We start from the raw sequence: 13,457 nt of genomic DNA on the forward strand, positions 1-13,457 counted from the left end.
CAGAGGGAAGCCCGGCTGCCTTGGCCGGCTCTCAGGAATGTCCTTTGTCTGGGCCGCGGGCTGGGGCGGCGAGCAGGGAGCGAAGCCAGCCCCCCTGCCCGGGCCTGCCGGGGGGAGCACCTCACCCACCTCACGGAGGGGTCCGGCCCACACCAGGGGCTGGGGCTTCGGGAGGGCAAAAAGGATGGAGAGGGTGGTCCCGCCGGGGTGGGGGTGTTTTCTCCAACAGCCTTGAGACCAGCAGCAAAGCCTGCCGCGTTTAGGCACCCTCCTGCGAGCATCACGTTTGCAGATGTGCTAAATTTTCCTGCTTTCCTGGAGGCCAAATCCTGCCTGGGCCCCACGGCAAGCCGAGGCCAACAGCTCCAGACCAAGCACCTTGAGGTGGGAGGACGGGGGATCTGGGGGGAGCTGAGCGTGGTATATCCATCTATCATCATCCCTAAAACCAGTGTGCAACAGCCACCCCCCAGAGCCACCCACACTGAAACCCCATCCCCTGCCCTCCTCCCCCAAGACCCCACAAAACCCATCACGCAGGAGGAGAGTCCCAGGTGGGCGACCACTCACCTGGAGGCACGGGGGCCGCCGTCCCCAGGGGACAGGAGGGGTGCTGTGGGGGCCATGGGTGTCCCGGCTCGGCTCTGACTGCCGCTTTAAGCCGCGGCTTTTGATATTTGTGATTGGTTTCATAATCCCGATCAAAAGGAAATCACCAGGATTATGAAATTGTTTTAATCCTCCCAGCTCCGGCCACACTGGCCCCCGCCAGCATAAGCAGCAAGAAATCACTTTCATCTTCTTAAAACATCCCCCACCACCCCAGTGGCCCCGGCACCCCCATCACGGCCAAGACTGAGCCCGCGGGCTTCCTTCCCCGCAGGGGCTGGCTGTGCTCACAGTGGCATCGGTGCTGACCGGCAGCAGGGATGACTGCTTGCTCTGTGGGGGACAGACCGAGCACCTTCCCCCAGCTGCTCGCAGGCAGGAGGGGACAGCTGGCAGGTTTGGGTGGGAAAGCCCAGGGCAGAGAGAGCCTCCTTGCCTCATAGCCCAGCCCTGGGGTCCGACCTCCCCTGCAATGCCGGGACCCATCCTTACCTCCACGCCATCCTGGGGAGGGGGCCTGGCTCCTCTGCCCAGGAAAACACGCCTGGGAGAGGTCGTCCTCATCAAGCTGGGGACAAACCGCCCCGTGAGGTGCCAAAGCAAGGGCAGCCAGGCTCCTGCCACCAGCCAGGCAGGGAGCCGCGGGCAGGGAGCCGCAGCCTGCAGCACCCAGAGTGCGGGGATTAAACCTCCAAGAAGCGGCTGGCGTGAGCAGCAACAGGCTTAGAGTAATTTCAAGGCGCTGGGCTCTCTTCTGGACAAGATTGATTGCAAGAGATGATGAAGGGATTTAAGAGAGCAAAATGAAAGCACAGACCCCAGACAACCCAGGGTTGGGCTGCTCAGCCTCTGGTCATCCACTGTGCAGGCAAGACAACACCTTGGACCAGAGACAAGCTGGAGAGAGGCAACCAAAGGCTCCCAGAAGGACCAAGAGTCTTTAGCCAGTACAGCACAGTCTGTGCAGAAGCTTTCCTCCAGCATCACCCCCTGCGAATTGGGTTTGAGCCCCTCCCGTGAACCCCACCTGCCCACCTCCAACTGCTTCTCAAACATCTCCCTCCTCCAAGCACCTCCGTCTCCTCCCGGGACACAGATGTCCCCCACCTCCGGCCACCAGTGACAGCCCACAGCTCCCAAGGGTGTGAGAGCAGCGTCTTTCTACAGACCGGTGGAGGCAAATGCTTCATGGGGGGATGCAGCACCAGGCGTGGGACGTGGGAAGACAGACACGCAGACCGGGGACAAAAGAGCCATCAGATCATTGGAAAACAAAGAGCTTGTAATAATGAAAAAAGGACAGATTTCGTAACCAATCACTTTTTCCTTTGAAAAACACAATCACAGTAACTTTGCTTTATACAACCACCTAGAAACTATGAAACAGTATCACATTGTGCATTTTTTTTTTTTTAAAACCTACTTATCAAGAAGGGTATTCCACACTTCAAAAATTATATCCATTTGGGGAGGAAAGAGGAGACAGCTAATAGCGCAGTCACAGATACATCATGAGTCCAAGCAAGCAGCAATTCTTTGTCCTCACCTTTTCCACTTAGCCAAAAAAGAAGAGTGGAGAAGGGGATAGCAAAAGAGAGAGGAGGAAGAAAGAAAGCAAGCACCCACAGAGGACTAATCACACTCCATAATTACTTTTGACATCTACAGGGCTTCATAGAAAGATCATTTAGACCAACACAGCGGGGAGGGGAGAGGAAGGCGGCAGCGGGACCCGGGGCGAAACTTTGGTATTTCCACCCCGAGCCCCCTCCAAACGCCGATCCTTTGCCAGGAGGACCTATGGGACAGGGGGGGTGTCACAAGTTCTACCAGGCTGCCCAATTTCTCCTCTGGAGCAAAGAGTTTGCAATTTGATTTCTAGAGTTTGAGGGACTGTCAGGCCATGGGGCATCTTCCCAGGCAGGGTCGGCACCTCTCGCCCACCGTGGCACGGCTGCGCCAGAGCCAGAGCAGCCTCCGACTCCCACTGGGAACAGGGCTGGGGCATCAGCATCCACGCACACCCAATATTCCCAGCCCTTCCCTCTCCTCCCCCTGCAAAACCTGCATTTCTCTTGCAGCCAGGGTGCTGCAGCAGTGACTGAAGGCCCTGAGGGATGCTGACACACCAGTTAAACCCCACGGTGGTGGCGGGTCGACAGCTTGTCCCAAGGTGCGGTATTTGGGATGGCATCACATAAGGGAGGAAAAAGGTTTGATGAGGTGACAGCCACTGAGCCCAACTGTGACTGCTGCAGAGTTACCGTAGGGATTTTCCACTCTTCCCCCAGGAGCCCCAGCCCCTCTTTGCCAAGGAGACAAAACAATCCAATCGCCTTCTGGAATAAAAATTAAAATTAAAAAACCCCTATGCTTAAGGCAGAAGATCATCTTCCCCCTGCGAGTGCAAAGCAGAACGGTGGAGGCGAGGAGGGAGGACATGGGGCTGGACACAGCACATGAGCAAAGTGGCTTTTGTGTTCCCTACAGGAGCCAAGCCATGCCCCAGTCCCAGGGCATGTCCCAGTGTGACGGCCTGAAGTCGGGGCCACAAACCCCCCAAAAGCCTGGGGCTCACACTGGAGTCACAGCAAGCAGTATGCAGCAGCATCCTTGCAGCATAAGGCCAAATTCACTCGGCAGTTCAAAACGCAGGCAAAGCTCAAAGGCTTTGCGCCATCTCCCTGGAAGATCCGCGGTAAAATCCCCAGGGACTGTTATCGCCTGAACCTGGACTGTGCTTTCCCTCCCTGCCTCCCACACAGCTGCAGTGGCCGAGCACCAGAGAGGAAGCAGAACAAGCAGCACAATAAGGTATTGGGGAAGTAAGAGCAGCAGGATCCAACTCTGCTCCCCAAGAGACTTCCCCCGCAAGATTTTCATGCTGAAGGCTGCTGCCGGTCGTCCCCCTGCGCCCTGCGTACCATTGGCTTCAGACAAACGGCAAAGACACCGACAGAGCAAGGAGGGCCAGGAGCAGGACAGGGAAAGGCGTAGGACGAGCAAGAGCTGACTTTGGGAATGCGCCTGGATTTGAGAGGTAGGAGCTTATTTGATACATAGAGGCCACAGCCATGAGTGCTGCAAATGCATTTCTTTTAAAACGTGGTGGCACAGCATCGGTTCCCATTGATGGAGCAGCTCCCACTCCTGCTTGCCAAGCCTGTAAAGCCCAAACCTGCCCCACTGCCCCTTCAGGAGCACGCACCCACAGCATTGCCTTCCCCAGGCAGGGGGACCTGGCGTTTACGGTGACACAGTCCCAAAGCCATGCAGGGAACTCCAGCTAGCAAATAAACTCTGGATGTCGAAAATCCTAACCCCCAGCAACCCAAAAATCCCTGGAAGAGCAGGAAGGATCGAAAGCACCAGGGAATCAGCATGGAGAAGTGAGTTCAAAGGGAACTTCCAAAATTCATTGGCCACACTGTGGCATCTCCTCCCCTTAGATGGGACCATCCAGTCAAAAGCAGCTTCTACACCATCCTCAGAGCCGCACACAACCACAACCTCTGACAAGCCTCCGGTGCACCAAATCACAAGGAGAGGGAGAGCTCAACACCCGAAAGCCAGCGCTGCTTCATGGCAGCCAGAGCACAGACCTGTCTCAGCTTCTGCTTTCCATCCAGCTAGATCCCAACAACTAAAGCACTGGATACCCCCCCCCCCGCCCCCCATCTCCTTATTAACTCTGCTGTCCATACTTCTGGATTGTCACCCTGCTGTTCTCCCTCCTGGAGTGATTCCAAGCGCCCATTAGCAAAGCCCACTCATGAAACGAAGCCACCCCGGCACTGTTCCCGCTCCCATTGCGCAGGCTGCTCACAAGGAGCGATGGGGCTATTTTCTCTCGCCATCTGCTTGGCTTCATTAGGTCTCCCTTTATTGGCCAGATGTTCTCACAGACATGGAGCCATCCCGGCTTTAGCGCTCGCTCTCAGGAGGAATCTGCATGCCTGATTTCTCAGAAATCCTGGAGAGGGAGGGAACAGGCAGATGCGGTGCTGGGGAGCTGGGAGCCTTTAAAAGCCGTGCCTCCAGGAATTCAGGCTCCTTTCCCCCGAGACAGCATCCTCACTGCCAAAAGGGACGATGTTTTATTTTAGGAGATAACATTTGCTAGCTGTGGCATGCCACCTCCCCTTTTTCTCATTTCTCCTGCCAGCAAAGACAGAGAAAAAGGGAAGGGAAAGAGCAGAGCAGGGAGCAGAGCAGACAAACTGACCAAATTTTTGCTTCCCCTAAGGATCTGGGTAAACTACAGAATAAGAATTTAATTACTCGCAACTTGACCCTCCCTGCCAGGTTGGGAAGTGGACAGTTGGATGGTGCAGCAGCAGGCCACCCGGCCATGGCCCGCTCTCCTCCGCCCAGCTGAGGAAGGCAGAGTGCTCCCAGGGGACTGGCATCACTTCAAAACGTGTCTGTCTATTTTCCCTTCCCTCTGAAAGGATGAATTACCAGTAAACTCTCTTTCTTTTTGTAATGAACCACTTGCTCGAGTAACAGCACTAGTTTATTTTGGATTGCCCCCCAGGTGCGGCTGCCCTCCTCTGAACACCCCTAGGTAGGTATGGCTTCACTCGTCTCCCACCGCTCTCCCTGGAAACACCTACGCAAGGTTTGGACACAGCAACAACTGCTGCAATGCAAATTAGGAAACCGAAATATTTTAAGGGGCTTTATATTGCAGACTCCACTTCCATACGAACAGGAACCCTCCATTTAAGTAAGAACAACAGACCTAAGGGAGTTAAATACGGGAAAACAGGCTCCTGGGCACCGAGAGGATGAACAGCAGCACAATCCCTGCTAGTCCAGCTGCCCTCCCGCCGGAGCAGACCGATGCTGCAGAAGCTGCGAGGAGCAGCACCCCAACAGACACACCAGCTACTCCACCGCACACACCGCTGACAGAGCAGAGGCATCTCCCAGCAGGTCCGTCCCAGTTTCTTTATAAGTTGGGAGCATGTCACAGCAGTGTACGTAGTTACAGGTTTGCAGTGTTGCCCTTGGCCTGGCACAGGTTCACCACCACTGAATTTTAATCTATTTCAAATTAAATGAAGAGAACTAAGTTTCCTTCTTCAGTTCCTCTGGGCAAGAGGCACAGCAGGCAAACTGAGAAAATGCAATGTACTGGTCATGTGAGAAACCATGCTATTAGCTAATTAAAGAACAATAACTACCAAACAGCAGCTGAGCAGGGATTCCTACAATTCCATCACCCAAACTAGAGGCAAGTCACCGGACAGACATCAGTGCGAGGATCCTACTTCAGGAGTTTCACCCTACCCTTGCAGTCCTAGCTGTGCACCACAGCTGCCCATGAGCCGGGCAGAGGGGAAGACAGCGGTTCCGGGGACCTCGGCCATGTCGACCCAACCCAGCAGCAGCAGTCCTGGCTGCGAGGTTCAGCTCCAGCTCCCCTCGCTCACCGGCACTGCTGCGAGAGCAGGGAGCGCACAGCATGCCAGGGGAAGGACAGCGGGACTCTGAGGGCCCCCGTGTTTCCTTTCCTACAGGAGGAGAGACCAATGAGACCATCGAGTTAGCATCGCTCTTCTGGCATAATTTGCTCAGCAATACGGCTGCCCTTTACCCAAATCTGCTTAATACTATCGCACTTCCCAAACTGGGTTAGTGAGACAAGGCAAAGGGCATAAGTAACAGCCGAGCCCCAGAGCAGCATGCCAGGATAGCGCCCAACAGAGGCTTTTTGCCAAACCAGAAGCCACAAGCAGACCTGTTTTCAACTTCACCTTCCCCATCAGGTGGCCACAACACAGTCCTTTCCATGCTCCCTCACAGCTCTCCAACACACCACCGCTCCTGAACCCCAGCCTGCTAAACTCCCTCCCTGCCCACGGGAACCGTCACCTCCTCGCCTTGCCCCACTTCACTTCTGCTGCGCTGGGCTGCAGGAGAACACCAGGAAAGCTCCCTGCTCGGTATGGGATGCCGTCAGACCATCTAAGGGTTATTAAGGCTTTGAAAAATACTTTTTGATCTGGAGAATGAAGTTCTGAAGCCTTTGTTCACCTAGCTTTTTGCACTGTTGGTAGGACCCAACTCTCCTTTCAAAAGGGCCTTAGGATCATCTGCACTACTTTCACACAGCTGCATGAAAAGTTGGTGTTGAAGCAGCACAAGAGACATGCCCAGAAGCAGTAGCAGCAACTAAAAAAAAAATCAGAAAGAGGAACTTTGGTTTAAAATAAAATAAAATTGAAAAGAAAGAAAGAGAGAAAAGGTAAGCACAGGTGCAAGTTGTCTCACGAGAGGGATATTTGCAGGGCATAACCCCACAACCCTGGAGATCTAGATCTACATTCCCGGCTTTGTTTTACCGTTACAACCTTCATTGCACAAGACTCAAAATCACTCTCATATGGTTGTTAAGTTTCATAAATAATGTGAAAACTATATGCAACAGATACATCATATTTCCAAAAAATTATAAGAAAAGTTACATCAAATTAAAAAGTAGCTTCATGAATGAAGATACTGCTCTAAGTGCACTTTCCCTGCAAGTGCAGCCAGTGCCTCAGCGCTGGATATGAAGAAAAAAACAAAACAAAACAAATCAGATTTAAAAACTTAAGTCCGGTTTCAACCAGTCAAAACCGGGCCAAGCAGAAACCGAGTGTGCTCTTGGCACTGTCCCATGAGGGAGTCCCTATGATGCTTCGTTATCCAGATAGGTTTGTATGTCCTTGTTGAGACTGTAAACAATCCTTCTTTCCTGAACTGTCCTCTTTATTGGCAAAACAAAGTAAAATATTTTATTTTTTTTTTAAAATAGAACATTAAAATTAACCCAGAAGAAAAGAAACGAAACACAGTGAGCTTGTTGGAGTCCATAGGATCTGGTCTGGAAGAGCTTGGAAAACGTATTCAGTGTTTTCTCCTGTTTTCAGCTGGAACTGTACCAGAGATCGGGTTACTTGGGGAAGAGGGGAATAGAATGAGAAAACAAAGGATGCGGAATAAGAGACCGTGGCCATCTCATGTGTTCGCTTCATTCGCTAGGTCCTCTATCAATACCTTAGTGTCACAAGCCTTGGATCTAGAAAAAAAACAAACAGAAAACACTTATCAGGGAGAAGAAATTCCCATTACTACATGCAGAGAGTAAAACCACCGTGCACTTAGGGGTGGGGGGGAAAGAAAAAAAAAAGAAAAAATCTTTTTTACACAGAGAGGGAATAAGCAGGCTACTGGAACCGTTTCACACTCTCCCACTCTCACTGGGAATAGCAGAGCCTTATAAATACAAGCTCCACATGGCTCTGCCCCCACCACGCCGGCCACCTTGTGCGCACAGACAATGCCCTCTGCCGTGCTGCGCCGACAAATGGCAGGGGGCCGCTGCAGCACTGCTGGGCACAGGGCATCCATCCACCCCTCCGCACAGACCTCCATGAAACCGTTGCAGCAGGTGCTGCACATCCGAAGGAGTGTTCCCGCTCGACCTGTCACTGGGCTGCACAAAGGTACAGCAGCTTATTTTGGAATATGCTTGACATGCCTCAGTTCGCTGCATGTCTGAGGGTAAGGGGACATGGTTGTAGGGAATTCAGCCAGGCTTTGTTCCACATCTCCTCTGCATAAAGTTTTTCAGTCTCCAGCAGCCACATGAAGACTGTTGGTGTTGGTCACATCTGTGTACTCTGAGCCAACACGGATATGAGACAAGCATGGCCCAAGGACTGCGGCTCAGGCCAGAGCACACCCTTTGCGTGACAGCCACAGCCTCCTTTTCCTCCCACCCACCCCTCCCATGCCGTGATGCAACAGGGGGATGTGCTGCAGGGATTGCACAACACCCCTGACATGCTGTGCTTCAGCGTCCCCAGGGAGCCCAAGCTCGCCTCCTGGCCAAAGGGCAGGGCTCCGCAGCCGTGCTGCTGGGGCAGAAGCGATGCCTGGACACTGGAGCACTCTGTGATGCTTGGAGCACAGGCACTGCAGTGAAGATAAGCAGTCAACAGGTTCAGGGCTGGGGTGCAAGGTGGGGAAACATCTAGACTGTAAGGAGAAGGGGTGAAAAAAATGCGTGGGTTTAGATTTGGGAGAGGAAAGGGTGTGAGATCTCACATAGGAAATCTGAACCAAATGATAACTGAAATCTTCACAGAATCATAGAATCGTTTAGGTTGGAAAAGACCTTTAAGATCATCAAGTCCAACCGTAAACTTAACACTACCAAGTCCACCACTACACCATGTCCCTAAGCACCTCATCCAAACATCTTTTAAATACCTCCAGGGATGGCGACTCAACCACTTCCCTGGGCAGCCTGTTCCAATGCTTGATAACCCTTTCAGTGAAGTAAAATTTCCTAATATCCAGTCTAAACCTCCCCTGGCACAACTTGAGGCCATTTCCTCTTGTCCTATCACTTGTTACCTGGGAGAAGAGACTGACCCCCACCTCTCTACAACCTCCTTTCAGGTAGTTGTAGAGAGCGATAAGGTCTCCCCTCAGTCTCCTTTTCTCCAGGCTAAACAACCCCAGTTCCCTCAGCCGCTCCTCATCAGACTTGTGCTCTAGACCCTTCACCAGCTTCGTTGCCCTTCTTTGGACACGCTTGGAGTGGTGTGAAATCTTGGAGTGGTCTGAAGCCTGGAAATGGCTGGCTGATGGGAACCTCTCTTCCGGGTTTGGATTTACAACCTCTGGCAACTGCTACAGGCTATTTTTTGCAGAAGGGGAGTTTTGTAAAGGGAACTCCCTTTTCCAGTGGTTTACCAGAACCCCAAGATGATGTAAAGGATGGATCAACCCTCCAGCAGAGAAATACTCATTTACTAATTGGACCTATTGACTAATTTGAATTACTATTTTGGCTGAGATCTTCGCATGATTACCCAGTCCATAAACGGCCACCAGGAATTAACAACAGCTCTAACACATGATTTGGTTTGTTGCTCTAGAGGAGAGGCAAAACATACTGTGAAGCAAGACGAGGTCTGCGCAAGGATACGCTCTGGCTGCGCTTCCACTGTTTGTTCTTGCGGCGGTTTCGTACACCATCTTCCTGGTCCATCATCTGATCCAAGAGCGTCAGGTCATCGGCGTTGAGTGGTGCCACAGAGATGTCCCTCACGGCACGGAACTCACCACAGTTGTTCAGGTGCTCGTTCTCCAGACGGAAGAAGTTCCACACAAACCGCCTGGGTGGAGAAAAAGTGAAAATTACCAATTTGGTTCCACTTTTACAGGCATTGCCCGTGTTTGGCAAAGCCCTGCTACATGCACCTGGATACCACTGACTGTTCTCACTGATCAAAGTGCCTCTGGGAACATGCTTGGAGTACAGAGAAAGAGCAAATGACTAACAGCAGCACCTGCTACAACATCTTCCCAACTCTCCGGAGAAGAACAGATCTGTCAGGCTCATTCATTGTCCTAACGGTGACAGCTCTAGTCTGGACAGCATGAAGGTACCAAGCATTAAAGCAAAACACATTCTCGTCCATCTACATGAGTGAGGTTCAGCTTCAAGGGCTTTTACTCATCTTGAGAAGTTGTGGGGGTAGGTCTCCAGCTAGAGTACAAGTGTGTAAAGGGCCCTGAAACCTTGCAGGATCCAAATCAGTGTTTGGAAAAGCAGTAGAGATTTGAGAATAATTGTAAACCTAAGAATCAAGTGAAATTTGATCTGGAAATTTCAACGAGGTAATTTTAAGGAGAAATTTAGTAATAACAAAACCCTCAAGATTAGGTCTAGGTTCAGAAGAAACTGCAAACGCAGCATGAAGGACCTAGCCCTGCATTGCTGCAGAGCCCTCTACAGCTTTCTTCACTCAGCACCCTGTTTGGATTAAGTGTTCCTGTTAGATCTACTCTTCCATTTCAAGGACCCCTACCTTCCATGTCCAAGGAGCAAGGCACTTCCCACCGCGCTGACTTTATACAAGTAATAAAAAAATGTAAAAGAGAAATGAACTATTCAGTCAAGCAGCCTTACCGGAATACCTCAAGTGGGGCAAATACAGTAGAAATTATGTCCCCAGCATACGGAAAGATTTGCATGGAAGTGAGGGAGATCTGGATGGTCCACGCAAAACGCAGGATCACATCTTCTACAATGGCACAATAGTAATATGCCTGAAGGACAAGACAGACAAACCGGACAGCTCATCGTACATGATCTGCACAGAAGACAGACCTCTTCAGGCCTTCAAGAAGATACAGAATTTGCTGCTCAACCACTAGAAAAGCGAACAGTATGAAATTATCTCTTTGAAACAAATGAACTGCTAGAAAGTCCCAGCACATAGCATTCAGGAAGCACCAGTAGCCAACTGCAACATGCTCTAAACTCAGCAAGTTTTGTTAAAATATTAAAAGCCTTTCCCAATGTAAGAGCAGGCTGTATACGCACTTTCTGTGGGTAGACAATTCCTTCTCGAAGAAAGGTATTTTCACCAGCATTTTTGTCAAAGAGACCCCAGTCCATCTTCAGGTCCCAAATAAGGGTATAGCAAGAGCTGATGAAATAGAAGATAATCCACAGGTAGAAGAACACTTGGGTGTCACTGTGGTTTTTAGCTGGAAAAGAGAAGAACAGCATACTTCTGTACAACTTAAAGCAGACTGCTTCTTAAAACAGCTACAAATTGTCTGACTTGGTCAGTGGAAATAACACCCCTTTTATTGAAGTTCGGGGAAAATCAGTCTAGCTAATCTGAACCAAAACAAAAGCCTTACCAGGACCAGCTTTATATTGTCATTTAAATTCCACTTTCATCTCGTTCAACGCTTTGCACTTGGGATTGAAATTTGCACTAGTATTTCTATTTTCTTGAAACTTGTGGTAGACCTGCCATTCTAACTCTGAACAGCAGGTGGAAGCTGAGGGCCATATTTCACAAAAGACACAGGCTGGTACAAAGGAAAAAGCAATGAGGCGGTGCTCAGTTAGGAGGGGTTTTAAGAGAATATTTTAGTTTGTCTAAATACAAACAACTGTGAATTAGTGCACTAAAAGCCTGAAAGAGGACAGGCAGTACAGGAATTTCCACTAGCCGTTTCAGAGGTTGTGGTGGCAGGGGAAAATAAGCAAAAATAAGGCAATACATTAACATGTATGTACAAATCCTGAAGAAGGCTCAGTACAGGGTTTTAAATGCCCATACAGAGCTCCTCTTTGTGAAACACAGGACTGTGGGACCAAAGCCTGCTCACTTGCGGATATGTTTTTGCAACTAAGTTGTTTCCCATTCTCCCCTGAAAAGGTTACACTGCTCTCTCAATTCAGCTAGATTTCCCTATATGAGTCAGCTGGGTAAAACCAAACAGATCTGATAATTCTGTTTGCTTTTAATTAGCAAATCTGGGTCATAAAGTTCATAAAATACATTACAATGCTTTGCAAGGCTGAGACACTTTGCATCTCCCCACTGCCAGGAGCCTTTCCTCCTTTCTGTGCAGCCACTGTATTGCTCATTCACTGATTCTTTCTAACAAAGCCAATAACACTTCTAGTACAAAAAAGCCATAATGTTTCCAGTCCAAACCCGATGCCACGCTAAGTGACAGCACTGTTTTCCATATATGTGGCTTTAAAACAACAGAATCCCCGAAGCTGATCACAGAGGGAGCAACAGGGCAATTTGCTCTCTCCTTCCCTTTTTGTTTCTAACATTTACGATATAAATGTAATGCAGCAATCCGATAAAATTAATGGAAGTGAAAATGAGAGGCATTGTGTAAGAGTACATTCCTCCCATTACGCCTTTCAGGCTTCCTCGACATGATGTGCAGGATATAGGTCAAATACACACACTCATTCTCCTTTCAAAACACACTGCCTAAAGCAAACCTATTAAAGCCACTTACGCAGCAAAGCCTATCTGCAGTGAAGCTTCACATCGGCAGAGGAAAAGGACACGAGATCTGCTGCAGCTCTCAGGTTTGACTAGCTTCCCGCCTTCTGTGCAAGGTTAGAAGCCTTTGAGCAGTAACCCGCATCCTCTCGAGGCTTGGCTTTACCCAGGGACAGGTCTAGTATCACATCACCCGCCACTGCCGCTGCAGAGAGCCATGACGTCACCCGGGAGCAGGCACAGAAGTCCTGCAGAATACAGGCTCTGATATGCCCAGGTGCATTAATCCTGCTGCTTTGAAACTACCTCTCCCATCCATTTTTAAAGTGTGGCTGCCTACAAAACAGGACACAGGTGAGGGTTTTGGAGCTTAGCAATTAGGGCTCTACTGCAAGATTTCATTCTCCCCCACCAGCTCCTCTGAAGCCTCCACTACATTATTTCAGGAAGAAAAGGCAGATGCTGACATTCAGTGACTCACAGACAATAAGCCTGTTCTTTCCAACACTATTTTTAGCTCATTAGATCTCCATGTTTAGTTCCCACTACCAGATCCTAAACAATAATTCAGAGGTAGTTAATGGGTTAAGTGCTTTCAAAGCATCTAAAATGCTCCAAACTACCCTGTGAGGCTGCATGCTTCCTATCGGTAGCTTAGGCTTGAAGGTTAGGTCATGCTGCTTTTTTTTTTCCTTAAGGACAGAATTCAAATACACTGAGTCTTACTCCATATCTTCATGGAGCAGACATAGAGAAGGCAGCACAGACAGTACCATCTATTGCCATGCCTTCAGCCACATCCCAGGCATGAGCCATGCCCTGCAGGTGCAGGGCTGAAGAGCAGTGAAGTGGCATTGCTGGGCGCTCCTTCGGAGTTCTCTGGTCATGGAGGGCACAGTCTGGCCCCAGACTATCATCTCAAACTAAGTAAGGGGCTAACAAAACTGCATCTTAAGTTGGCAATTACATAGGAGGTGATTTCAAACGTTCATGCTGCTTAAACCTAAACTG

The 13,457-nt window shown here is 50.1% G+C and overlaps 1 protein-coding gene across 1 annotated transcript in view; it reads right to left on the reverse strand.

The window, feature by feature from the left end:
• Positions 1–1,894: 1,894 nt before the first annotated feature.
• The window catches only part of XPR1 (xenotropic and polytropic retrovirus receptor 1), a 115,918-nt gene continuing 104,355 nt past the window's right edge, over positions 1,895–13,457 (reverse strand). The window contains exons 12-15 of the mRNA XM_072866667.1: positions 11,003–11,169; positions 10,586–10,725; positions 9,567–9,788; positions 1,895–7,678 (exon numbers count right to left, since the gene is read on the reverse strand). Of these exons, the coding sequence (XP_072722768.1) occupies positions 7,618–7,678; positions 9,567–9,788; positions 10,586–10,725; positions 11,003–11,169 (590 nt within the window). The 3' untranslated portion in view covers positions 1,895–7,617. The remainder of the gene's footprint in view (positions 7,679–9,566; positions 9,789–10,585; positions 10,726–11,002; positions 11,170–13,457) is intronic.

Source organism: Ciconia boyciana, chromosome 7, assembly GCF_034638445.1.
Source record: "Ciconia boyciana chromosome 7, ASM3463844v1, whole genome shotgun sequence".
Lineage (NCBI taxonomy): Eukaryota > Metazoa > Chordata > Aves > Ciconiiformes > Ciconiidae > Ciconia > Ciconia boyciana.